Here is a 27396-nt window from a genome sequence, read left to right on the forward strand (position 1 = left end):
AGTCTAATCTGAATCTGTCTTAATCGCTCTGTCGCTGGGTAGACTTAGACTTAGTTGGGACGAGACTTTTGTGTTTTGGGCACAAAGGCAATTGGCTTGGCTCTCCCAATATTTGGTTGGAAGATGTTTCAGTTCACAGAGCACAGCATGTTTAGAGAGGAGGGAGGGAGGTTGGGTGACTTAACAATGAGATTGAGCTAGTATCTAATTCTACATGTAGAAACAAGCTACATTTTATGGATGATGCTGCTGAGGGACATCAAGTAGATAACAAATAAACCAAATAAGAGGTCACATCCTTCTGGGAACAGCAGGCGTAACTGCAGTGAAGAAAAGCCATTGCAGGCTGTGTTTTGTGTATCTAAGATGTGATGGTTCTGCTCACATTGGATCTGATTGGAATTGACTTGGTACTGAAAACAAATACACGAAGTGTCCTTATTCAGGCCCGGGAGTTCTCCTCACCTGTGCCTGTACCACTTGACTCCTTTCCAGAGCATACTGGTCTGTCTGCCCCCAGGAAAGCACAGACATCATTAAAAGGAGAAGTTGAAACTTAAGTGTTTTAGTCTGTTGGTCTAGATGGTTTTGTGCTGTTGCTTGATTTTTTTTTTTTGGCATGCTGTTCAGGGAGTTGCAGGTACTAATATGAAGTGTATCTAAGTTTAGTTACTGAAGGTATTAAGTAGAACAGTGCTAATGGAAGCTGTATTGTGCAGTCACTGTGTTCTGTGGCTTGAAGCTAGAACATCATTGTTTATGTTAAATTGCTTTCACTGTATTTTGGAAACCTGCTCATTTTGTCAATCCAGCTGCTAAGTTTCTACTACCACCAATTTGGGGCAAGTGAACTCAGTTTGGTATTGATGCAGTGTGGTTCTTGAGTTTGGGAGCTAAATATGGCTGTCTAATGTCTGGTTGTAATGCAGAATAGTTATTTGGCTTTTTTCAACTCCTTTAGCGAGCAAGAGGTCCCAATTAAACAACAGTCAGCAAATTTAGTAAAACTGCTAACAAATAGTTTACAACAACTTTTCAAAACAAATGAGTGATGACTCCAGACTTGTGGTTTGAAATGGCTTTTTAGGAAAGCAGTAATCCTGTGAAAGTATATTGGGGACAATTTTGTGGTGAGTGACTGACCCTTTTTTTTTGGGGAGATGTATTGATCCACTTCTAAAGAAAGAATAACCTTTTCTCTTTGATACAGAGCAGAACGTAATGGTATTTAATAGGGACACTGAATTGTTTGTCTTAAGATTGATCTGAAGAGAAGGCATGCATGCTTTGCATTTTGAAAAGTGCAGTGATCTTGACACCGAGGTCTAAGCAAGGTTTGCTGGAAAAATTTAGCACTTAAATGATCAATATTGTTCACTTAAGATAGCTTGGCCCGATGCTACAACTGGGTTTGGTGCCCTGGGCTGGTAAAAAGGGAGGAAATCGGTTCAAGTTCTAGTCCTAAATTTTAAAGAAATTGACCTTTATCTCTGCCTTCACACCTAACTGAAGTATACACTATTTTATGCATTGAAATGGAGACAGGATTTGTTTTCTATCCATGACTGATGTAATATTTAATGGCTGTACTCCTGCTATTGTATCTGAAATTGGAGTAAGCACCCTTGAGCAAGAACATGATTAGAGAAGTATTGTTTATTGGTACTACACAAGCTTTTGACTTGGTTTGCTAGTTTTACTGGTGTAAACCTTGTTCGATTTCTCCTTTATTGTAGTCCATGGTAAATGAATGTTGCATGTCAAAGTTCCTTGTTCATGAAACTCTCTTGTCTTTGAAAAATTAATATAATGACATTAGATGCACTATTCTTGGAGTAATTGTTTTATTCTCAATTGGCTGAATACTACTGTTTAGTGATGCTGGTGTCAAGATAATGAATATCTAATTTAAACCAGTTTGAGCAGCCAAAGGATGTTTTGTAGACTGCTGTTGCCACTTTGCTACAAAGGTCCTTCAAGTAGCACCTAGACTTTCCAGTTGAATTGTTTTGGCGTTGGTTGAAGGCTCAACAAGATCCCTCCTAAAATGAGACCGCCAAAGCTTTGTTTTCATGTCATTGAAAATAGATAGCTCCTTCCAAAATGCAATACTACCTCAGCTCTACAGTCTGCCTGCTGTGATCCTCTGATTTGGGTGAATAGCTGTCACTAAACCGAAAACTGGACTAAAATGATTCTGCTAACATATGAGCAGCAGTATAGAAAGTCCTTGAAAGCCACTAAGGATGAAATAAAAGTAGGCTGTAAGTTTAATGTTATGCAGCTGTCCTTGAAACCTACTGTTTGAGACCAGTGACAGTGGTTGTGGTTTGGCTAAGCAACTTATGGTATTAGACTTGGCACTGTATAGCTTTTAGAGGCTGCTTGAGCGTCATTTGCACAGTAGCCTGAGCAATTGTACATATTGGGAGGACTGTTCATACTGAACTGGGATCAGAGTTGTTTTCCTAGTTTGTGGGCATTTTTGTTTGGTGAAGGAAATGTCTTGGTCGTGGCATTTCTTTTTTATAAAGTAATTTGGAGCGAAGTTAATCTTTGGCTGAAACCCAGACGTTGGAACTGATCTTTTGACATGTTCTCCAGTGAGCTGACAGCTTTCCCAATCACCAAGTGAGCATGACAAATGAACTCTGAATTACTGCCAGGAGGTGATGTGTTTACTATCTAGATCCTGTAGTCGCTCTTCTATTTAAAATGTGTTCAGCTCTGAATTTTAACTGTAGCTATTGTTTTCTGGGGATTCATCCATATCTTTACAGAACATGTCCCAGCTCTGAATGTATGCAATATTGATAGTAGAATAATGGTTTCATACATTATTTGTACCAACTTTATCATACTAGATTTAGTCTTTCACAAGTATCCTTCAGATCAGCAGTCCATGATCTCCTTTTAAATTGTTTTCTTGGAAATTACTGAAACCTGAGGTTTTTTTTGAAGCAGTTTGCCCTTAAGTGCCCAAAAAAGCCCCAGGAAAATGTGACAGAAGCAAATGAGAGGAATGCCTGCCCTATATGTAGAAGTGAGAATCTGAACTGTTTCCCCAATAGGGGAATGGGGTTAAATGAGGAAGTGAGGCCCTAACACAGGGATTTAGGTGAAGAAACAGCTTCAGTAGCTTGTGTTCTTATTCTACATGCGACTCTTTTTTTTAAATTTGTGGAAACTGATATTATATTCCCCAATGATTGGATATGCTTTTAAATGTTTCAAAAGGATTTTAAATAATTAGTTGGATCATTATTTGGTATATTGTCATTAATGATGGAACAATGGTCTTGATGTTTAATCTGCTACTTCATGGTTTATTAGCCAGCATGCTTAAGTCTTGTGACTGATCAGGCTTTTTTAACTGGTTTATGTACCCTCTATCATAAACTAAAAATGGTAGTAACTGGTTGGTTGACAGAATCCTTGGTTTACCAGGTTGAGGGTGGAAATTTGACCTCTTGAAAGAGTAGCCAGCTGAGCAATGTCCGTTTCCCAGTCTGGTTTGGCCAAGTTGTTCGAGACATTTTGCTGTCAAGCCTCTGAACCAAGCACTAAACTGTGAGATAGTAGTTCACTTCTTTCTGAAGAAAGAATCCAAATGACTGAGATGTAGAATGGGAGGAGTTCCTGAAGTGACTTCCTGAAAGCTATCTAACTTCATCCTACTCCCCTGCTATTGCCCCAAAATGGGGTAAAATTTGTTTTCCAAGTAGGCGTTCAATTCCTTTTCGAAGTTCGTCCCTCTTCCTGCCCTCTTCAAGCAGCACCCTTTCTAGAAAATCATAATTGAGGAGATAATAACCCCCAATTGTCACGATTCAATGTGGTAAAATCTAGTCCCAATTATTGAGAATCACTTATGTTTTAAGTATTTTATTCCAGTATGCACAATTTCCCCAAGTTGTGCCCGAGACTCTTGACTGGAAAACACAGACCCAGTTACATACTTAAGAACTACTATCGTTTGCAAATAGTTTACTTGTGTGTAGAATTGATGAACTACCAACACAACTCCACTACACGTGTGCACTTCTTTATTTTTTGAAAAATAAAACATTGGTGTTATGTATGTGAAGGAAAATATTGAACCTATTCAATGGGCCCAGTCTGCAGCTTTTGTTGAGATGATTCTTTTTGCTTGCCAGGACTTGCTGTTCTTCAAACTGTCCCTCCTTCTCCAGGTCCTTGTCACCTCTTTGTAGGAGGCACAGACGATTTGTTGGTTTAGCTGCAAAGTTTCTTTTTTTTTATTGATTTTAAAGAAAATAGTTTATGGCAATTGAAGGAAAAGAAAATGACGTTTGACTGGCTTTGTTTTTGAGAGAGCCACACCATCTACACTTCCAGGTTTCTGGAAGCATCTGCAGTGCCATTCTCCTGTGCAAGCTGCTCAGTTTTTTCCAACAGCTAATCCATCTAGTTAGTGTCATACTGGCCCTCTTCATTCTAAACTAGTCACTAGTTCATGAACCAATCAGCTACTTGTTGCCAGCAAATGCTACTTTGAATGCTCTCTGTCTACAATCTCCTATACTGCTTGAGTAAAGGGACAGTGTAATGGCAAATTCAAGTATGTTTCACTAACTTTCTTTTTAAGTACAGCAGTTAGTTGCACAATCATTTTTGTTTTCAAACAAGCCTTTTCATCAGGGACTAAAATTGTGTAAAACAATATGGTCTTTACACCATCTGCATTTTTTTTAACCCTTGTGTCTGATTCTTTTGCCATTGAAATTGGTGTCCACTAGTTACTAACTTCTGGAAAGTTTCATTCTATTCACTCCACTCCCATGAAAAGTGAATTTTATACATTTCTGACTCTGGATCTGACCATGTACAAACTCAATATTACTTGGTTGAGGTTCACATATCGTTTTGGTTGCATGGGTCTGCCTTACAGGCCCCTTTCTCAGTATAACATTGCTGATCCTGTTCTGGTATTACTGATATTCAGTCAGTCTAGTGCTAAACTCAAAAGTATATCAGGAAAATCGCTTTGGTAATAAGCTTGTAATTTGAAGCAAGTGTGCAAAGCACAGTGTGATACTAAAAGGAGTTTTTTTTCTTTTGCTTAGATCTAAAAGTCTAATTCAACTGTGACAACAGTTGGAGGTTTATTAAATCTGATCACTCCTTTGGGGTGCCTTGGGATGTTTTTGAATACAAATGCAAGTTATTACATGACAAGAGAACTTTAATTTCCATAACGCTTTTTTATACCCTCCGGATGCCTCATTGTTATGCAGCCATATAAAAGGTCGTAGAATCACTGCATTATGGTGGAGGGAGAAAAGCAGTTAGTCAGTGCACAGCAGCTAAATGATGTGGGGGGTGGAACAGCCAGTGTTTGTAGAAGGGAGTAACTGCTCCGTTACTAGTGGAAGATTCCCCAGCACCACCTTGAATGATGTCAGGGGACTTCTTGACATCCTGCTGAGAGGGCAGACTAACTTTCATATCCTGTGCTGCTCTTAAATGAAAGCTTAAATCGTCTGTCTGTTTGAAGGATCAACATGAGCCTTAATCAGACAACTTGCAAGCCCAAACTCTGCATAGTAATGGCAGCATCAGTGGAAGGCAGAATATTGCATGTTTGTGCAATAAATACTCATGAATGCAACTTGGTGAATCCAAGAGTGAGATCTAACTGAAAAAGGCAGGTTATGAATGATTAAACTGTTTGCAACAAACATTCAAGCTTGTCCCTTTCTACTTGAGAGTAGATTTGAGGGTCATGCTAGGTTGTGAGGATGTAGTGATAAACTAAGCATGAAAGACAATGTGGTTGAGTGGAGTAACTGACAGTTGCAGCCGCGTGACTGTGAATGGAAAGTCAGAAGTAGATGTACAAATTTTGGAAGTGAATTAGTGTTTTCCAGGAGTAAACATAGACCTTTTTTCAAGAACAAAGCAAGGAAGTGATCAGAGATCAACCCCCCCCTCCCTGGTTGATATGAGGAGAGTTGAGGCCAGGTGAGATCACCAAGGTCAAAGAATAATTGATTATGAAGGGAGAGGAATGATTTGAAAAAGGAAGCTGCTTTGAGATAAATGAGCTTGAAATCCTTCATTGCAGAAGCTAAGAAAGGAAAGCAGTGAACGTATGAGAATTTACACCTTTTTGTGTTCCAGTCCCCTCTTAGCTAAGTGCCTTGCTTTTTTTCCTCTCTCTCTCTTTCTTTTTCCGCCAACCAACCTCTGTAAACCTGAGGCTATAAAGCACTGCCTGTGTTTTAACTTAAATCAAATCCTATTTATCCATCAACCTGATGTTCTTTTGACTTGTTTGGCTGGCTCCAGTTGTAAAATTTCTTCCTTGTCTTTATTTTCAGTGGCCTTGCCCTCCCTATCTTTTAGTACTCTGCAGCTTGCAACCCTCCAATCTATGTACTCTTTAATTTCTAGCCCCTTGCATAGCCACAGTGTGACTGCCTAGTTAGTTTCCTGTGCTTAAAGCTCTGGAATTCCCCAACTATACCTTTTCATTTTCTGTTTGTTCATCTTGCCTGAAATGAATGCCATATATTCAGCTGTATCGTTAAAGCACCCAGGAGATCCCTGCCTTGATTTGTCAGTCTGAATATTTGCTCTGCCTTGATATGGAGAGGAGAGGAGTCAAAAGCTTTTGTAGGGCAAAGTAGTGTTACTGGAAGAAAAGAGCGCATGAGTAGAGAGTGTGAATAGTAGGATCGCAGCTATATAAATGTTGAGTAGTGGAATTAAGCATCAGAAAACGGTTCAAACCCTATTCATTCAAATGGTTCCAAGGAAAATGAATTTCAGTATTGTGGATAGATAGGAGTAGCTGGAGTTCTCTGGTTTGGATAAAGGTTGAAGAAAATTTTTGGCAGATACAAAATCACAAGGGGCGTAGACAGATTGGAAGAATTTCTTGCCCTGTAAATGGTAGAAGGATTGAGCACTAGATGCTTTGTTTTCAGGGTAACTGCCAACAGAACATGAAAATTGTCAGAGATAAGCTGTTAAGGTCTGGAATATGCTGCTGGTATATGGTGGTGACAGATTGAACTATGACTTTCAAAAGGAAATAGGATAATTATCAGAAGAGAACTTGGACTACCTTTTTAAGCGAGTAAATGGGACTAACTGAGATAACAAGGCGTAGAGCTGGATGAACACAGCAGGCCGAGCAGGAAGACATGTTTTGGGCCTGGACCCTTCAGAAATGGACTAGCTAATTGGTTTAGGCATGTGCGTGATGGATTGAATGGCTTCTTTGGTACCATCAGCAATCTGATTCTAGAAAGCTTATGCCAGGTTCCATTGTTTGATTTTTAAAATGTTAAACGTACTTGCTCTTGACACCAACCAGTGGATGACTTTTTTTAAAAAAATCATGTCACAGTTGACTCAAAGTTGGAGCTCTATCTTCTTTTTAGATGGAATATTTAAATAGTCCCTGCTACTGACTTCTGAAGGATTCCATGGCCCAACTTGAAGTGGAACATGGATTTTCTAATCCGAGGTTCTGAACATGCTGTCTTTAAAATGTCTGTTTAAAGAATGTTTTGTTGAAATCTCCCAGCCCCACTGACAAAGAACTAGACTGAATTTTCAATTAACTCCCACTTGCATCAAGCTGCATGTGCCATGAAATAACTAGATGTTAAGTCATGTGTTATTTGTTCAGTAGTATAGAATGATAGACTGTTAAACACACATTAATGTAATGAAGTTAAATGCTGGGAATCTGAAACTTTTTGAATGGTTGGTAAAAGCAGAAACCCTCTTGATTTGAAAGGTGTTTGTTTGGGTATACGTAGGTGATTGTGAAGCATTGGATCAAGAACTGGAACGTGGGATTTGATCCAAGGATTCTTTTTGGCATCGTGGTAGTGTTCCCTACTGAGCTTGGAGGCCCAAGTTCAATTTCCACCTACTCCCAAGGTGTGTAATTATACTGAAAAAGTTGATTTGAAAGTAGCTGTTATGAGTAATACTGCAAATTTCACTGATTTCTGTGGTTAAGTTTCCAATTCACTCTCAGCTAATTGTTTTGGAAACGCTTAAATAATAGCATGTAATGGAGCCTGTACATAATGATTTGGTGGGAAAGAGCTGTTCACAACTCATGAAAATGTATACCTCCAATCCTGTTAAACTTGTGCAAAAATCTCTTTTTGTTGAGAGCTTTTTGAAAATCCCCATTAACCTTGTCCACATTGAATTTTGGAATGGGTTTTTGAGACAAGGGAGTCTAGGCTTCCTGGATGGGGTGAGGGCAGACAGCAAAGTGGAATGAAGGCCACAATTAATCAGCCATAAGACGTAGGAGCAGGATTAGGCCAATCAGCCCATTGAGTTTGTTTTGCCAGTCAATCATGACTGATCATATTTTTAAACACATTCTGAACTGTTCTGTCTTAAATATAGTCAGTGACTTTGTAGCAGAAGGCTGTGAAGGCTATGAATTTGCTGGCCAAAGAAATTCCTCCTCAGCTCACTTCTATAGGGTTGACCTTTCACCTTTTTGAGGCTGTGCCTTTTGGGTCCAAGTCTCTTCTAATAATAGAAACAGCTTCTCCGTATCCACTCTATCCAAACCTCTGTTCAAAGTTACAGTCTGATGCTCCTCATCCTTCCTAAGTCATCAACTGTTACTCATCTTAAGCCCTTCATCCCCAGGATTGTTCTTGTAACCCACCTCTGGACCCCCTCCAACGGCAGCCAATTTTCCCTTGGATACAGGGCCCAAAACTGCTCAAATTCAGTCTGGTCTCTGCAGAGCCTTACACAGCTGCTGCAGTACATCTCTGCTCTTGGATTCTGGCCCTCTTGAAATGAATGCTAATGTTTTGCATTTGCTTCCCAAATATTCAACTGAATCTCCATGCTAACTTTGAGAATCTTGAACTAGGACTCCCAAGTGTCGCTGAAGTATTTCCCAGTTGAGCAAATCTGTGCGCCTCTTCGTCCTACCAAAATGCATATCCTCTTTTTTTTCCACATGCATTCAATGTGTCCCCCCTTTTACCCACTCTTCTAGCCTGTCCAAGTTCTTCTGCTACCTCTACACTATCTGTCCCTCCTACCTATCTTTGTATCATCTGCAAATTTAGCAATAATGTCCTCTTCTTTGATTAAGCTTGTTTAATATAAATAGTTGTGGTCCTGACACTGCCCCCTGCAGAACTCCTAGTTACTAGCTGCCATTTTTTTTGTAGAAAAAGACAGTTCTATAGGCCCGAAACGTCAGCTTTTGTGCTGCTAGTTGCTACAATGCTGCTTGGCCTGTTTGTGTTCGTGTTCATCCATCTCCACACCTTATTATCTCTCTATCCCCTCTGCCTCCCTTCTGCCTATGAGGCAAACCTGTGTCATGTGGCCGTAGCTTATTTAGCAGCCTCCTGGGCAGAACCTTGTCACCCAGGCCCTGGAAATCTAAACAATTCACGTCCACAGGCTCTGCTTTTATCTAGCCAGCTCATTCCCACCTCCAAAGAATTCTAACAAATCTTATAATCTTGTCTTATTTAGTAGACCAGGCCAAAGGAGTTGAATGGCCTACATCTTTCTGATCCTGCGTTCTGTAGTTCAAGATATAAGTCCTTGACAGATGAGGATAAGAAACTGGATCTGTGGAGAAGAGCCTCATGAGGTGTAGTAGACTAGTGAGAATTGTTCGTGTCTCCTTGTCCTGCATCCTCGTTGCCCAAGTCCCGAAGCACTATAGCAGCATACAGAAACTAGTCCAATCACTCTTGCGTCTGAACATGACCCTTTACTGTACAGCATATTCAAAAGCATTAAAAAGAATTCTACTTCAACACAACTTGCCAGTTCATAGTTGTAAGAACCTGAAACAGGATTTTTTCTGTGTAAAAGTATTAATGATCACTCTGGCTCTTGAATTAGGCATATTTTGGTTTAATTCTGCAGTGAACACTCTCTCCAACCACTGAGTAAATACAAATTCCCTGGGCTCAATAGTATTTTCAAAGAAAATTTTGCAACTCAGAAGCTGGAAACACTACAGTGTGTGAAATTCCACTGAATCTAACATTGTCTGTCTCTTTCCCAGATGTCAATTGCCCAATATATCAGACACTTCTGGTCTGACATCAATCATGCTTAAATTTAGCCATAATCTCTGATAATTCTACCTCTGTGCAATGGACATGAGATCATCTCTCTATCATTGCACATACCATTTCGTAAGATATATTTGGCTGCCAACACAGCTGGAGCTAATGAAGTGCTTTCTCAGCACCAGGGGAGTGTTTTGGTGATTTTAGTGTATACTATACATTTATGTAGTGATGGCAGTGAGCAGCAATGCAAGTTTAAACTTAGTTGTATTTTGGAAATAGGGGGAGTGCTTTGTGCTCGTGATCAGAGGCAGAAAGCAAGAATGTGTTTAATGCCTCCAGTATTACATAAATTTCAACTACTCAGCCTAAGTTAAATTCAGATACCATCTGACATCTTCTGGGGACTAAATTAAAGCTGGCTACAGTTGTCAGGAACAGTTGCTCATGGTCCACGCTGCCCCCTTTTTGGCCTAATGTTCATGCCATTCTGTTTTTGGTGGCAGGAATTAGGGATTTTCTCATTTATACCTTGTTCACCTTCCCTCTAACAAGTTGGCCTCATTTGTGGATTGACTGGTCTCATCCCCAGCAGCATTGAATAGGTTCACCACTCCTGGATTGCCTGGTTGTTCCTGTGTCTGTTTCCAACTGTGATTTCTACTAACCTTTTGTGCCTTAAGTAAATACTGCTTTTCTTTTCCAGGTCAGTTGGTGGCATTTAATTTAACGGGTTAGGAATGTAAGTCCCTGAAATGAGTCAGCTGGATACAAATGTTATTAGTCTGAAAAGATCAAATGCTAAGTAGTGACACAAGAACTGCTCGTCATGGTGTCATACAGACTTGAGAACCTAACAGCTTGGGATCTTGGAAGAGTGATGATACTCCAAGTCTGTAACAAAAATCATCTAAACAACCTATAATTAGTTGCAAGCATGTAATCAATGGTTCTTAACTACAAAAGACTTCTTCTAATTTAGACCAGTGATTGGGTTTCTTTTTCCCACATGCAGGCCCAGTAATTGCAAGCATTGTTGGGATGATTTGCGAAAGCAACCTTTCATCATGAGAGATAATGGGAACTGCAGATGCTGGAGACTCCAAGATAATAAAATGTGAGGCTGGACGAACACAGCAGGCCAAGCAGCATCTCAGGAGCACAAAAGCTGACGTTTCGTGCTCTGATGAAGGGTCCAGGCCCGAAATGTCAGCTTTTGTGCTCCTGAGATGCTGCTTGGCCTGCTGTGTTCGTCCAGCCTCACATTTTATTTTCATCATGAGAAGCAGGTCTTGCAAACTGGTGTACCTATACAAGTTAAGGCTAAGATAGTGAATGAGTTCTACAACAGGCCTTTCTGCTCTATGAAGTGGGAAGGAAAACTGGATTCTTGTTCTTGGTCCCATGAGTGATCCTGCAAGGAAAGTGGTATATGTAGCAATTGAGCATGACTGCAGGACTTTGCCCCAGATTGAGTTGTTCATATTGCCCTTTTCAAGTTCTAAATAGTGTCAATAAATGTATTGACTATCGGGGAATGTAGCTGATGTATATGGAACAAAAATGGACAAACCTTCCCAAGAGAGCAGCAATTTGGTTGAGTAAGTCAGTTCTGTCACTAGAATGAAATTTTGTTTTTTGAGTCCTGACTGGTTGTGCTGAATTACAGACGAGGACCTCTTCTGACCATTGCTAAGGCTCATGGTGCATAAGCAGTCTTTGGCACACCGACTACTGCCTGTGGCCCAGAGCCATCTCGTGGGTCAACACTTTTTTTTTAAGACATCAAGAGTCAGTGGGGAAATGATAATCACTAAAGAGATCAGTAAATAACACATGGTTGGTTGTGTTGGTAACTAATTGTACTGCATATCAGATGTACCATGTGAGATAAGAGAATTAGAGGCACTATGTTTGAAGTGTGTTTCTGTAAACATGGAGCTGGGTTAATAATTGCTGACTGAGTGTCAGCTAAATAATGATGTCATCTTGGTAGTCAGTGTATGATGAAGAACATATTGGATGATCTGCTATCTATGTAGGGTTTGGTGCAGCTAAGAATATCTGTTACCAGGGATAGATGGAAGGGAAGGAGGCTCTCTGAACATCTGTCATTTTTTCCCCTTGTAGAAACAAACAATTGTTAACTATACTGAAGCTGCCTCCCCTCCACTGAACCAGAACAATGAAGAGATTCCGAAGACATGGGCATGAGCTGAACCGAGAGCGCATCAAACAGGACCTGTTCCAATTTAACAAGGTTAGTTAGCTGCTCTAATTCTTCTGACTGTCTGATCTGCTGTTTTGGATTTGGGCCCTATTCCTTTTTGGGTTTGGCCAATTGCTGGTAATGTGCTTAACTGGCTGTTTATTGAGAGCCTAGCCTGTTAGCAATCTGTTACTCTAAGAGCTAAGCCCAGGTCTGTTGCCATAGTACTCATTCTGTTGGGTGTCAGTGGATAGAGAAAAGCAACAACATATCAGCAGGCATCTAAGGGATAAATGGCCAGATTATCTGTGTAGTCCTATTTGAGAAATAAATTCATTGCTCGCTGTCGGGATTCTGTGAATTCAATGAAACAAGCCATTCAGCCCAACAAATCCATACGGACTCACCAAAGAGCATCCCACCCAGACTTGTCCCCCTAATCTGTCCCAAGGAAGCCCTGCATTTCCCATGGCTAATCCACCTAACCAACGTATTCCTGAATGCTGCAGGCAAATCAGCATGGCCATTCCATGTAACTTGCACTACTTTGGACTGTGGGAGGAAACTAGAGGACCCGGAGGAAATCCACTCAAACGTGGGGAGGGTGTGCAACTCCAACACAGACAATTGTCCAAGGCTGGAATTTAACCTGCGTCGTGGTGCTGTGAGCAGCAGTGGTAGAACACCTTTGTGCTCATTAGATAACACAACTGAATATGTGCAACATTGCATTCCAAAGAAGTCCCTCTACAGTAGAATGCACATTGCAGCACTGAATAGTTTGCTGAAATGAGGTGTTCAGACTCTGGGCTGGAACTTAAATCATGACTGAGCCTGTGATCTGCCACCAAACCAACTGAGATTGGACTGAAAGTCAAAGCTCCAGAAAGATTTTCTTCGTGTTTTTTTTTAACTTTGCTCCTGTTCGGTTTCTTGTGTTCAAGTTAACTGCCACCACAAAAAGCTCTTCCTGTCCTCATGTTGCCTCTCCAATGAGTGCCTACTACCATTTGGGTCCATCAGTAAGAATGGGCAGATTCCTCTATTACAGCATTCTTCAGTATATCTGTTTGAATAGTATGGTTTTTCTATTTGGCTTGCCAATGTCGACAGCCTCCCATTGCTTCCTAAATACACACCATCTGCTAACTTTATTTTTAAAACTCATTAATCAGTCTCCATCTCTTTTTCTAAATGCTTAACACATCATGCTCATGGCTTGCTTTGAACAATACAGTACAGGCCCTCTTAGCCCACCATGTTGTACCAACCTATTACCCTACTAAGATGAATCTACCCTGCGTACCTGACATTTTAGTATCCTCCATGTGCCTATCCAAGAGTTGCTTAAAAGTCTCAAGTGTCTGACTCCGCTACTGCTGTCGGCAGCGCATTCCATACGCCCACCATTCTGTTGAACCTACGTCTGACACCTTCCCAACACCTTCCTCCAGTCGTCTTAAAAGTATGTCCCCTCATAATGGTCATTTCTGCCCTGGGAAAAAGTCTCTGACTGTCCACTCTATCTATGCTTCTCCTCTTGTGAACCACTATCCAGTCACCTCTCATCCTTCGGTCCAATGATAAAAGCCCTAGCTCCCTCAACCTTTTCTCATAAGATCTGCCGTCCAGTCTAGGTAACATCCTAGTTAGTCTCCTCTGCACCTTCTCAAACGCTTCCACATTCTCTACAATGAGGTAGCCAGAACTGAACACAATATTCCAAGTGTGATCTAACCAAAGTTGTGTTTTTTTTAATATAGAGTTGCAGCATAACCTCACAGATCTTTAAACTCAATTCCCCTGCCAATGAAAGCCAGCACACCATATGCCTTCTTTACAACCCTATCAACTTTTGAGGCTGTCTGTGCTCAGTAAACTTCCAAGAGTGGAATGTTGTACACAGTACTACTTAAGTAATGTCTATTTGAGACATGGAAGATTTGCTTTTCAATTCCAGGCACTGAACAAATAGTTATTTCTTTGACAAAAAGTCAGTCAAAAGTCACTTAGTCGCTTGTTTCAGATTTGCAGAATCTGCTGTTTTGTTTTATTTCAGCTATTTCTGAAATTTGATAACAAGTACAATGCTATGTAACAAGATTGCCAGTGGTGCTACTTTAAATTGTAGGCCTAATACTGTCTGTTCGTAGTCTGTGGTAGGATTGGCTAACATCTGTTCAGAATGTCGTTCGCTATCATGTGAAATTTTCTTAAACGTTCCAACCTGATTTGTGTAACTATTCTCAACTTGTTATTTTTCATCCCAGACTGTGGAGCACGGATTTCCACATCAGCCCAGTGCTCTTGCTTACTGTTCAAGTCTCCAGCTCATGGCCATTGGAAGCCGTTCAGGGGCCTTCAAGATGTATCTTTTTCAAGTGCAATTAGAAATTGTGCCTTTTTGGTTTTCCTCAACTTACACCTGCAAGTAAAGGTCCCTTGCTGGCTGGTGAAGATAGTTGGAGGATCTTTCTTCACTGCAATCCAAGAAGCTTTTCCGATTTCAACTTCTACTTAGCTCCACTAATTTCTCCAGTGATCCTGGCTTGTGCTAGACAGTTTGCATATGATGTGAAATATGTACGGGAAGTGAATCTTAACTTCAGGTTCTAGATTGCAGAAGAACTTACTGATGAGAGTTCGGCGATTTCTGATAAGTGCTGAGAGATGTAACTGAAGAAATGGGGCTCAGGAGCTTCCGGTTCACAAGAATTTTTCCCCACTTTTATCACTTTCAGTCTGCATGCTACTGACAAACCTGAATAATGTACAGTAATTAACAACAAAAATACTTGTATTTTGAAGAAACTTTTAAATTATTTAGGCACAGGAAAGTTCTCGCTGACTTGGTTAAATTGCAAAGTTGTAGATCGCATCATCTTTGTTTATATCTTGACTGAAATCATCAGAAAGATTGTTCTCCATTGTTTCTAGTGTATGGTGCTCAATGCCGGTGAAGTGAAACTTTATCAGCTACATACATTTACCACACTCTCTCACTTGTCTCCAACATGTTGCAGTTAAACTGTCTGTTGGCCTTGACTGATGGTATTTTTGTAAAAATCAGATCTTGAACAAATCTAAGAAGGAGTTTTTGAAATGCCGAGATCTATTGGCATATGAAATTCACTGTCTGGACAGGGAGAGGCTAACATCGGTCAACAGATTTTAAGTGAGAATGCGCTCATTTTAGAGTGCCCCTAATTTATGAATATCCAACTTGTGAATGCTGGTACTTAAGAACACAGTCTCATACAGGAGTGTCATTTTAAAAATCTGAGTTATGAACTTTTTCTATACTTAGGAATAACTCCTTTACATTGTCCTGCCTTTTGTACAATCAGCTTGCAAACGGACTCCAGAATGAAACTGGTTTGTAACCCAGAGGTTGCCTATTGAAAATTTTAACTTGTAGATAACTGAATTGAGTTAGGTGGATGGATGTTCTATTTTGTGAGTAAAAGTAATGTGATTTGTTGAACTGGTTGCCTGTGCAGTAACTCTGAGCCTGTGTGCCAACAACAGGCATTTTGTGCACCAGTTGCCAGTTTTGTTTTGTGCCTGAAACTTCATTTCTTCCCCAAGTTGCTATTTAACCCCAGAAATTACTGCAACATAAGTGACTTTTTTTTTGTAATGGCTTGCTCTGCCGAAAAGAATTAATGACAAGATGAGTATGTGCATCTTGACAGTGGTCAACCCCAGTGTACCAGTTGCCTTTTCTCTTGCAACATTTCCAGGCTTGCATTTAATTGCCTTTTTTTCTTGGCCCTCTGTTACAAAGCCACTCTCCCTGGAAGTTTCCACCAAAGTTTGCCCCTGTAGATCCAGGAGCTGAGCCATGTATTGATAGTCTGCAGCTGGAGACTCAGTGGTACCACACTTCTAATGTTATGCAAGCTGAGGAGCACTGCTCCCTTTCAATTTTCAACAATCTCAAGATATTCATGTGCCCAGGATGCCACTGACCCCACTGCTTGAAATCCTGAGTCAATAATAATCTGCCTGCAACAGATGAATTGCGTTCACTGAATTCCTAATTTATTTGGTTAAAAGCCTTTTATGTCATTTTAGCCTGAATCACTTTATAATTGGGAAAATGAGCAAAAGCAAAGTGCTGGCAATGCTGAGCCTGTCTGGCCTCTGGAGATAGGAACCATCAGTGTGGCAGATCAATTACTACTTTGTTAGAATAGCAATATTAGGGAGATATGTTTAAAATGATTAGAGGCAAAATGCAGTCATGTAAGGGGAAGGCAGTTGTAGCATTCTGTCATGGGGCCCGTTTCCAATGTTGTCCATGAGCCTGCTGTTGTTAGTGGTTTTTTTCCTGTCTTCGGTTTAAAGAGCTACTCATAGAGCATTGAAACTGGCACTTCAGTCCATTTCATCTATGCAGACCATGTTCCTAAACTAACTTTAGACCCACTTGCCTGCATTTGGCCCATATCCATCTCAACCTGTCCAGTGTCTTTTCAAATGTTCTCACTGTACCTGCATCTACCACCCTCTTTTTTTTTTAAAAGAAGTCAATTGCCTGTTTGGAACCTTTTTTTAAATCTTTCGCCCCTCTCCTCAAAAATATGCTCCCTAGTTTTGAATTCCCCTCACCTTTGGTATTCATCTTTATGGATGACGGTGTCTTGATTTGATAAATTTACTTAAAGTCACCCTTCAACCACCTATGTTCCAATGAAAAAAGTCCCAGCCTCTTCTTAACTCAATCCTTCAGCCCTGGCAACATCCTGTTATATCTTTTCTGAACCTTTGCCAATTAAATAATATCCTTCCAAAAGCAAGGTGACCAGAACTGGACACAGTACTCCAAAAGTGGCAGCAGCAATGTCCTGTACAACCTTTAACATGACGTCCCAACTCCTGTCCTCAATGATCTGAGCAAAGAAAGCAAGCATATTGAATGTGCCATCTTAATCACTCTCTCTGTGATGTAACTTTCAAAGAGCTCTTTGCCTGAGCGCCTCTGTCTCTGTTTGCCAATAGAACTGGGGCCTTCCCATTAACTTTATAAATCCTGCCCTAGAGACTAAAGGCCCAATTCACAATTTCATGATGGATCTTTTTAATTCTATTACTAAACCTTCCATTTGACTTGCCTGTCCTGAGAATTCTATCCCTGGGCCTTCAATTTTAGGGTCCTATCTGTTTCTCCCCACCCCAATCTCTCTCCTACTGTTTCTTAGCATCCCACTGCTGTCCACCTGCTGTGTGCACAATCCATCCAGCCTTGGTAGTGCTGATTATCTTTATTCAAAAGGAGAGATTTCAGAACGGTCCCAGACACCGCTCGTTGATGTAAAGATGAATCAAGTAACCATAGGCAAGTCAGTTTAACTACAGTGGTGAGCAAGTATTTTATAAAATTTTTTTGAGTAAAACTGAGATGCAAAGGAAAGTCAGCATGAATCTTTTCAGGGATAATAGTTTTTATTTAACATCTGAGATTTTTGTTTTTGTTTGGGGTAACAAATGCTGTTTGTGTGATCTATACAGACTTCCAAATAGCATTGGTTCCAGTTGTGTAGTTTTGTTCAAGTTTAGAGCTCAAAGGGGCGGTAACAAAACAAGTACAGAATTGGCCTAGAGACTGGAAACAAAAGGCAATGGCTAACGGCTGTTTTTTTTTGCCAGCTGGATGAAATTGTATACTGACATTCTTTCTAACATGTGTAATGACCTGTGTTTGTGGGCATAATTGCAAAAATTACAAAAAAAATGTAAGTGTTTTGAACTGAGTTAGGATTGTGACAGTGCACATTGTTAGGGCTCACAAAATACTTCAGAAATTGAGGTTATGTTACAGAAAGGTTTGTGCTGAAATTGGTTGCCCTTAACTTGTGGCTTTAGCTATGGAGCGCCTGAGGTGGAGATCATGGGCTTGCATGCAGAGAATGCAGCGGTTACCCAGATTCACTTTCTACCAGAACAGGTAATGTGTTCAACTGTCTTCCTCATTCTATTTTGTCACCTTCAGGTCCACGTTTCTTCTTTTTTTCCTCTCTTCTGCACTTCTTCCTTTTCTGCTTGCACTGGTTCAAAGGCTAAATGAATTTGAGATAATGTCCCTTTCAACGTGAGTCCAACTAAACTATAGAGCATCACTGGTAGGAAGTGTAAACTGACGTTCTGTTCACATTGGTGGATTCATTCAAACCAAAAGGTGTTTGATAATGTCATGAATAATTTTATCAGCAAAATAACAAGTCTGTCATTAAAGAGGAAAGTGAGCAGTTTTGTTACCCAAGAGGCCAGGATTCAGAACACTTTTTAACATGTAAAAACACTGCCTTGTGTTTTTTCAGTATCATGTCAAGTTTTGCAAATATCACACAAGTCAAAGGTAGAAAAAAATGATTTTAGGAATACTTCAGGAAAACTTAATGTAGTGAAATGAGCATGCGTGCATGATGCATTTTAACACAGAATTCTGAATTTCTCCCTTTAAAGATATTCAAAATCATGAGGGATTTTGAGAGATGAATAGAGAAACTTATGACCAGTAGCTAGCAGGTTGGAAATACGAATGCAGATTTAAGGGATTGGGAAAGAATCTGATTCTATGTGAAAATTTTATTTAAATGAGTTGTTGTGAACTGTCGTAGTGGAAGCAGATTCAATTGTATTTGAGAAAATAGGATCAAAAAAATGAAGGTCCAGCACTTGCAGGGCTGCAGGGACAGAGGACAAGGGTGGAATCAACTGGATAGCTCTACCAAAGAACCAATACAGACATGACTGCCAAATAGCTGCTTTCTGCACGCAATGTCCTATGACTCCGTGCAATATATGAAGCATAAACACCAGCATAAAGTTTTGGAGCTGAGTGGCCTGTTACTATGCAGTCCCTTTTAATGACGTCACTTAGAATGAATTATTTGAAGTGTGGAAGACTAGCAATGGTTGACTTTTAGAACAGCTAATAACTTGCGGTAGTGTTGGAAATAGCAGGTCAAGCATGGTTCAAGTTAGTAACATCTTGTCAAAAGTTTGCAGCACGCTTTAAACAGCAATTAGGAACAAGAAACTGGGAGGCCTGTGGTCAGTTGTGTGGTAGGAAAGATGAAATGACTAAAAGGACAATGCTGCATCTTGGACGGAGGTGGCACTGGGACAAGAGGCATAAGAGATGACCGAAGCAACCGAGCCAGCGTTCTGGCTAATGCTAATCTCTGGGCAAGTAACATGTGCTCAGAAGTATCATCTGAAATTACTGAACTATCTTGTAAATGGCTTAACTAAAAGATATGGTGCTGTCCTCGCCTTTTATTGAGTTTGTGGCTCAGGAGGAGGTGAAAGGAAACTATTTTCAACCATTTACTCAGCTTGACTTCGTTTTTGAGCTGGTGGATTTTGTGTGACATGATCTGCAGGATTGGTATGTGGATATCTTTTGTTGCAGGGTCAGTTGTTGACACTCTTGGATGATAACAGTCTGCATTTATGGAAACTGCGGAAAAGCCCAGATGGACCGAGTGTCCTAAAGGAAGAGTCTCGTTTTGATCTAAGAGGACAACCTGGGTAAGAGTTTAAACTGCATCAGTCGAAAACAAGGTGCCTCGGTGGTCTTTGGAAATTTTAAACAGCGATTTGAGTGGCATGTTTGCTCTGCTGGAATGACTCTTACATTTTTATTCTGACTGACCAGGATGGGTTTACATGATAAAGTAAATAAATGTTGGGCCCTGATATTCATGGAATATGGTGGCATCGCTGTATCTCGCTGGACTAGTAATTTAGAGGCCCAGACTTAAAGTCTGGGAACATAGGTTCAAAATCCACCACGGTGGATGGTGAAACTTAAATTCATTTGAAAAGTCTCATAAATGAAGCTGCAGTCTTGGTTTTCATGGTTACAAGTTTTTTAATATTATCCATCATTGTTAGAATAAAAACCACCATCTGGTTCATTGTTATGTCCTTTTCAAGGAAGGAAATTTGCCATCTTATCTGGTTAGCCTTTGTGACTCTGAAATAGGAACATTTTAACATCAGAACACAAACAAGCTGGAGTAGGCCACTTAGCCCCTCATGCTTTCGCACCATTCAACAAAATCATGGCTGATCTGCACTAGGGCTTGACTGCTTCATATTTCACTTATTCTTCCTGTTTTAAATACTTCTCGGGAAACCAGCCATCATACCTCCTTGGGGTACTGCTCTATTCAAGGGTAGAAATTGTGTTGTGGCTTAATTTTTAAAGTTTCTCCTTGATGTAACAATGTCTCCGAGTTTGAACCTGGTTTCTCTCCTCTTTTCCCCCCCCCCCCCCAAAAAAGTGGAAACATGATCTCAATGTCTACCCTATTGTACTCCCTTTTTTTAGGATTTTGCATGTTTAAATTAGATCACCTTTCATTATTCTAAACTCCAAGGCCTAGCCTGTTTGACTCTTCTTCTGATAAGTCACTCCTTCTTCATGTCAGGAATCGGGTTAACAAATTATTTTTAGGAACTGCCTTCAACCCTATCCTTCCCTTTAAAAATACAGACGAAAAGCATACGCAGTAACTCACGTGTGGCCTAATGAGTACCCTATACATTTGTCCCTATTTTTCAACTCCATTCCTTTAAAATAAAGGCCAAATTCTATTTGCTGCCTTAATTACTCACTACACATATATGCTAATATTGTGTTCAATGCACAAATGCACTCAGATCCCCCTACGCTTTAGTAAGAAAAACAAAAAGCAATCTGTATTTATTTAAATAATAGTCTGTCTTTTGATTCTTCCAAGCAAAGTGAATCATTCTACACCTTTTTTCTACAGTTTCAACTCTATCAGCCCAAGTTTTTTGTCCATAAGTCAACCTAATTATCTACTTGCTGATTCCTTGTGTCCCCAGCACAAAATGCCTTCCCACTTAATTTTGAATCATTAATTTGAACGCTGTGCTTTCTCCTCATCAGTCATTAATATAAATAGTGAATAATTGAGGCCTTAGGACTCACCCTTGTGGCATGCAGCTAATTATCATTCCAACTTGGAAAACTATTCATTAATCCCTCCTGTTTCGTGTTCACCAATCCTCAATCCATACTAATACATTACTCTCAATACCACCCACTCCTCTCTTATGCTTTAACCTTTTTTATGTGGCTCATTATCACTACTTTTTTTCTGTCAATACAAATAAGCTACATCTGCCAGTTTCCCCTGATCAATGCCATTTGTATAACTGATTGCTATTAGCTTTGTCAACCGTGATTTTCTTTTCACAAAACCATGTTGACTGTGTTTGATACCACTGAGGTTAAGTAGTTGCCTTGCTATTTGTTCCTCAAGAACAGCTTTGCCAACAACCAATGTTGAGGTAACCAGCCTAGAGTTCTGTGCTTTATATCTTGCACTCTTCCTGAAGAGAGAAGTCAAAATAACAACTTCATTGTTCCAAATCAGCTGGAAATGTTTCTGGAATATTTTGAGCCAACCCTCCACTTTCATTGCAACCACTTGCACTGAAAGAAGGCCATCGTGTCCTGGTGATTTTTATCTACGTAGTCCCGTAGATTTGTCAAATACTTTGTCTCATTATTGAAACTGTTACACCGTTCTTTCCATGAACACCTTGCTTGATAGATTTGGGAAGTTTTTATAGTGTCCTTAATCACACAATTTGATGCAACAAATTCTGGTTTAAATTGTCTGCCATTACTCTGGGTTTAATTCCTCAGTTGCATCCTCCATTCTGCGCCTTTTCAGCACTGAAATTTCATGTTTCTTGATTATTGCTGTTGGACCTTGCCTGAGATTTTGTTTCCTGTTCACAGTACTCCACCAAGTGTCACTACAATAACTGTTGTCCTCCCTCATTCATCTGGTGATGTGCTGTTTCTGGGGACGGAAGGTGGCTGTGTATTTGTAGTGGAACATCCATCCTTGAGAGAGCAGGAAGAGAGAACCATCAGCCAGGAGGCTGTTCTACAGAAGTAAGTGCTGTGCTTCAGTTTCTGACGGAGACTGTTGCTCTACCTGACTAACCATCAGAAGAACTGCAGATGCTGGAAATCTGGAACCAAAACAAAACTGTTGGAAAAGCTCAGCAGGTCTGGCAGCATCTGTGAAGGGAAAAAAATGATCACTTCTGGTCCAGTGACCCTCCCTCACAATTGCTATAGTTCATGATCTGATGTTTTTCTACAGATGGTACGACACAAGTGATGCTGTTACTCATCACTCCACTTTATTTTCTTTGAACAATAGGTTGGTTCAATCTGTCACATGATGTTTGCCAAGATAAGTTGTTTTTTTTTAAGTTTTCCTGCCCTTCCTCTTTCCTAGTTCTTAACACCTATGCCCCTTTTTCATGTATTTAACACACTCCCTTTTGAATCTGTGTCCAGCTCCTACAAGGCATTTCAAATCCAACCACTTCTCCATTCCTTATTTAATCTCTGGTTCCTTTTTGTCATTCACCACCTTTAAAACCTTTGCCTTCCACTTGATCCTTCAGCTACCAGAAGTAGCTTCTTTATTTATTCTACCCTAACCCTTTTTTGTGATTATTTTTAAATGAGCTTTCTTTTGAATCAACACAGCTTTCTCAAGAGTCTCAGCTGTTTCTAGTCTATCATCTTTTTTCCTGTTTTTTCTTCCATCGCCCCATAAGCTGCTTAAAGATTTCTACCCTAAGCCCACTCCCACCAAAACGCTTTTCTTTCTCCTCACCCCTCCACCCCTCAAAGCCCCCATCACCCACTTCTCATTTCATTCTTAACCCCTGCCTCCTTGCAAACTGCATCCCCCTCCAGTTTCTATTTTTCTTCCCGATGCTTTGATTATTTCATCTGCTTCAAACCTGTTGCTCCTTCCCCAGCTCTGTTTGAATACCTCAAATCATGCTTCTGTTTCTGGCATTGTTTTGATATGGATCTTTTCAACATCATAAATTCAACTTAGCAGTCGCATCATTTACTCTAAGTTAATTTGTTACCAGTTGAGAAATTGGTCAACACAATCAGCAATCTGGGTATTATGTCTCGGCGGAGGATCTTATCTCACCGTTTGCGGTTTTTGCTCACTTGAACTCTTACAACTCTTCAATGACGAGTGTCAGTGACAAAGTGAGTCTCGAGGTCTTTTGGGCGAATGTGTCATATCTCTTGATGCCGAGGAATGTCATGAGGCGGTTATTCATTTCCGACCACTTGCCTCGTGCGCCCATCATGAAGCCAAAGTAGCTGGGCACCGCGCCTCCTGTCAATTCCATGATCTCGGCATTCAGGTGTTTATACTTTTCCACTTTCTCATGCCATGCTGTCTCCAGTGATTTACTGTCATTTTCGTACCGCACTGTGACATCTACGACCGCGATCTTCTGGTCTTTTCTAAATATGAGATCGGGTTTCCATAGGGAGCCGTGTTTGTCCAAGTCTGGGCTCCACGTACAATGTCCAGCCGTACTTACTGACGTGTTTCTGCAACTGGTCAGCGATCGTGTTATGGTGTTTGATCCGAGCGTTTTTAACAAATGGGCAGCATCCTGAGACGTGTGGTACGGTCTCGCTTGCCATCTCACACCTACGGCATAATTTGTTTCTGTTCAGCCTACCTCTAGATAATGTGGTTCTCGTCGGGTATAGATTACACCGCAAGAGCACGCTGTTAATAAATCTAGAGGATTTTTGTGGTACTCCGGCCTCGGTCCAAGAGTTAGAGATCTTGTCATCTCCAAAGTACTGGATGCCTGTTCCTTATCATTCCAGCTTTTGCCATTTTTCGAATTCCCACTCCCTCCAGCCTGCTTACCTATTGGGTGGTTTCGGTCACCCCGCGTTTGCCTTCTGGAGTGCTGGCATCATGTCCTGGATGTCAGTCATCAGGTCTATTTCCCCCTCGCCGTTGCTGCGGCTGTTGGGTTGGAAATTTTCAATTTCCTTTAGGACCATGAGTTCGCGCAGTCCCACAATAGTCTCTGCGTTGTTCTCTCCTTTATATTTAAAGGAGGCCCGAATGACCACGTCACTGGACGTGTCTAGTGCCTCGCGTTTGCGGATAATCGCGGATGGTATTTGCACTTCGAGTTTTGGGATGCCTAGACCACCGTTCCTATTGCTAGCATATAGCATTCCGTCTGTGGTATGAGGTGGTAGGTGTAGGAATTCTTTTGTGGTGTTACGGATAATTTGGTCCAGCTTCACAAGAGTAGTTTGTGATGCTTCTGTCAGGATCAGATGGAAGTACAATCTGGGGGTGACATCTACCTTTAGGATTTCCAACCGTTGTCGTAGTCAGAGAGGTGCTGCCTGTATTCCTTGAACCCAGGACTTAAGCTTCTCCTCCCACTCCCCTTCTGCCACACCTGCCCATGGATCGATGCGGGCACCCAGGTATTTCTCTGTCGCCTGGGGATATGTAGGCTATGGATTCGTCCCGTAGCTTCCAGTTTGCGAAGTGATTGTACATGAAGGTTTTCCTTTTAAACGTGAAGTGGAATCCCTTCATCTTCGCTGTGTTAATACTGAGGCCTGTATGGTCACAGTATGCCTGGAGCAGCTTCAGGTTCCTAGCCATACCAGTGTGTGAGTCACTTAGAAGGGCCATGTCATCCGCGAAGGCCAAGGTCGAGCAGTTGACTCTTCTGCTGCCCAGGGGCATGGAGACCCCTGAGTTGGCCTTCTCCAGAGAGCACACCAACGGATCCAAAGCCATGTTAAATAGTATTGGTGAGAGTGGGTCGCCCTGCTTTATGCCCCTCTCAATAGTTATTGGGGTGGTAGAGTTACTGTTCCCTTCCACCACTGTTGTGTTGCCAGTGTATAGGTCTTCACTGAGACTTGCAAAGGCTTTCGGTATCTTGATATTCAAGGTTGCTGAGGATACTAATTAGTTATCTGAATCAATCCTCCATGTTTTAGCGTCAAATTAAGGACAGAAGTTCCCACAATCTATCAAACCAAAAGCATCCAAAAACACACACTGCTGGAAAAGCTCAGCAGGTCTGGCAGCATCTGACGAGAAATGTTCATGTTCCAGGTACAGTGATCCTTCCTTAGCACTGATAGTAGCTAGGAAAACATCAGTTTTTAATCAATAAGGTAGGGTAGTGGAAGGGTAAGGAATAATGATAGGTGGGATTAGACCCCAAGGTGAGAAAAGAACAGTTGAGTGGAAAAAGGAATGCATAACAATCTGGCTTTGAGGGTGAATAGCTGTTAATGGAGCTCCCATTCTGATGAAGAGTCACTGGACCTGAAACGTTAACTCAAATTTTTTTTCTTCTCAGATGCTGCCAGACCTGCTGAGCTTTTCCAGCAACTTTGTTTTTGTTGTAGCTCTTAATGGAGACTGTTAGCAACGAAAAATGGATTGTATGTAATTGCAGATCCTGATAAGGCCTGGTGAATGGGTGTTGGAGCAAGGGCATAGAGTTCAAGCACTTAAGTTATTGATTGCAATTTGAATCTGCAGGGTCCCCAAGCGGAAAGCGAGGTGGTGTTCTTCGAGCTAATGCTTAACTTTGCTGGAGCACTGTAGCAAACCTGATTGAGTTATTGCCCATAGAATAAGGTGGTGTGTTGAACTAATAGGTACCTGGAAGCTCAAGGACCTTTTATTGTGGGCAGAACATAGTTGTTCTACCAAGTGGTAATCCAGTCTAAGCTTCACTTTTTTTTTTCCCCCTGATGTAAAGGAGACCACATTGTGAGCAGCAAATCTAGTAAACTATAGATTGTGTGAAATGCAGGTATGTTTTGGAGCCCTTGGATACTGAAGAGGTAAAGGGGCAGATAAAATTATCTTGGCAAATATCATGTGACAGAACCAGCCTATTATTCGAAGAAAATAAAATGGAGTGCTGAATAACAGCATCACTCGCGCTGTAGAAAAATGTCATCAGATCATAACCTACAGCAATTCTGAGGGAGGGTCGCTGGACTGGAAACGATAACTTTACACTTTTGAAGGGAAGGGTGCTATGGAGCTGGTGGGGTGTGCTGTTATGACTGAAGGAAGAGTGGATCAGCGTGCCCCATAGAGAACGGTCCATGTGCAAGGCAGACCAAGGAAGGGAGTAGGGGAGTATGTGTCTGGAGGTGGCAGAAATGGCATTTATGATCTTCAGGATGTGGATGCTAATACAATGGCAGGTAACAACAAGGGGAACCCTATCACTGCAGGAGGGGTTGAGGGTGGAACTAGGCAAGATGGGTTGCATCTGGTTGAGGGACCTGTTGACGACAGTGCTGGAGAATCCACTATTTGAGGCTCCCATGTCAAAGTTGGCATTGGCGCATATGTGATGGAGACAGAGGAACTAGGAGAATAGAATGGAGTTTTACAGGAAGCATGGTGTGAGAATGCATAGCCCAAGTAACAGTGGGACTTGGTGAGTTCATGGACATTGGTGCCCATTTTATTCGCAGAAATAGAGACAGATATCAGGGAAGCGTGGAGTCAGAGATGGACCAGATGAATGAGAGCAGGATGCAAATTGGAAGCAAAATCAATAAACTGTTACAATTCTGGACAAGAGGGAAGCAGCACTGATATCCTCAATATACCATAGTGTTTTGGGTGGGGGTTAGAATAGGACTGGAACCCCCAATGTTTCTCATGCCCCACAAAGACAGGCATAACTGGGCCCCATGCAAGTACCCATGACCATCCCCTGACCTGAAAAAAATTAGGGCAATTGAGCGAAGTTGTTTAGGGTGAGGTTGAGCTTGGTTGGAGGGAGGATGCTGGTGGTAGGTGGGGACGGTTCAGGCCTTTGCTCCAGGAAGAAGCAGAGAGCCTGGCGAGCATTCTGGTGGAGGATGAACGTGTAGCGATTGTGTACGTCTGTGGTGAAGAGGAGTTGGCTGGAGCCTGCAGACTGAATTCTGAAACCACTGTAAAGCATCTGAGGAATGGCAGACATAAGTGGGCAGGGACTAGATCAGGGAGAAAAGACTGAGTCACTGCAGGAAGAGATGAGTTCAGAGGAGTAGGCAGAAATAATGGGTCTGCCTAGGTGGTCTCACTTGTAGATTTTTGGAAGGAGGTAGAAGTGAGCTGTGCAGGTTTGGGATATTGTCAGTTTGGAGACAGTAGGCGTGAGATCACTGAACGAAATGAGGTTGGTGACCAAAGTTGATACAATGGCCTGATGCTCCATGATGTG

At 41.2% G+C, this 27396-nt stretch overlaps 1 protein-coding gene across 4 annotated transcripts in view; it reads left to right on the forward strand.

Annotated features, from left to right (window-relative positions):
• Positions 1-27396, forward strand: part of llgl2 (LLGL scribble cell polarity complex component 2) — an 88446-nt gene that overhangs the window by 28629 nt on the left and 32421 nt on the right. For 3 of the 4 annotated variants that reach the window (XM_048555461.2, XM_048555460.2, XM_048555463.2), the window contains 5 exons: positions 12192-12321; positions 14541-14638; positions 18139-18220; positions 19691-19809; positions 22061-22219. In XM_048555461.2, coding sequence (XP_048411418.1) covers positions 12247-12321; positions 14541-14638; positions 18139-18220; positions 19691-19809; positions 22061-22219 — 533 coding nt within the window. In that variant the 5' untranslated portion in view covers positions 12192-12246. Of the gene's footprint in view, positions 1-7796; positions 7921-12191; positions 12322-14540; positions 14639-18138; positions 18221-19690; positions 19810-22060; positions 22220-27396 lie in introns of all 4 variants that reach the window. The other variant, XM_059653775.1, reaches the window with a different exon arrangement.

Source organism: Stegostoma tigrinum, chromosome 22 (assembly GCF_030684315.1).
Source record: "Stegostoma tigrinum isolate sSteTig4 chromosome 22, sSteTig4.hap1, whole genome shotgun sequence".
Lineage (NCBI taxonomy): Eukaryota > Metazoa > Chordata > Chondrichthyes > Orectolobiformes > Stegostomatidae > Stegostoma > Stegostoma tigrinum.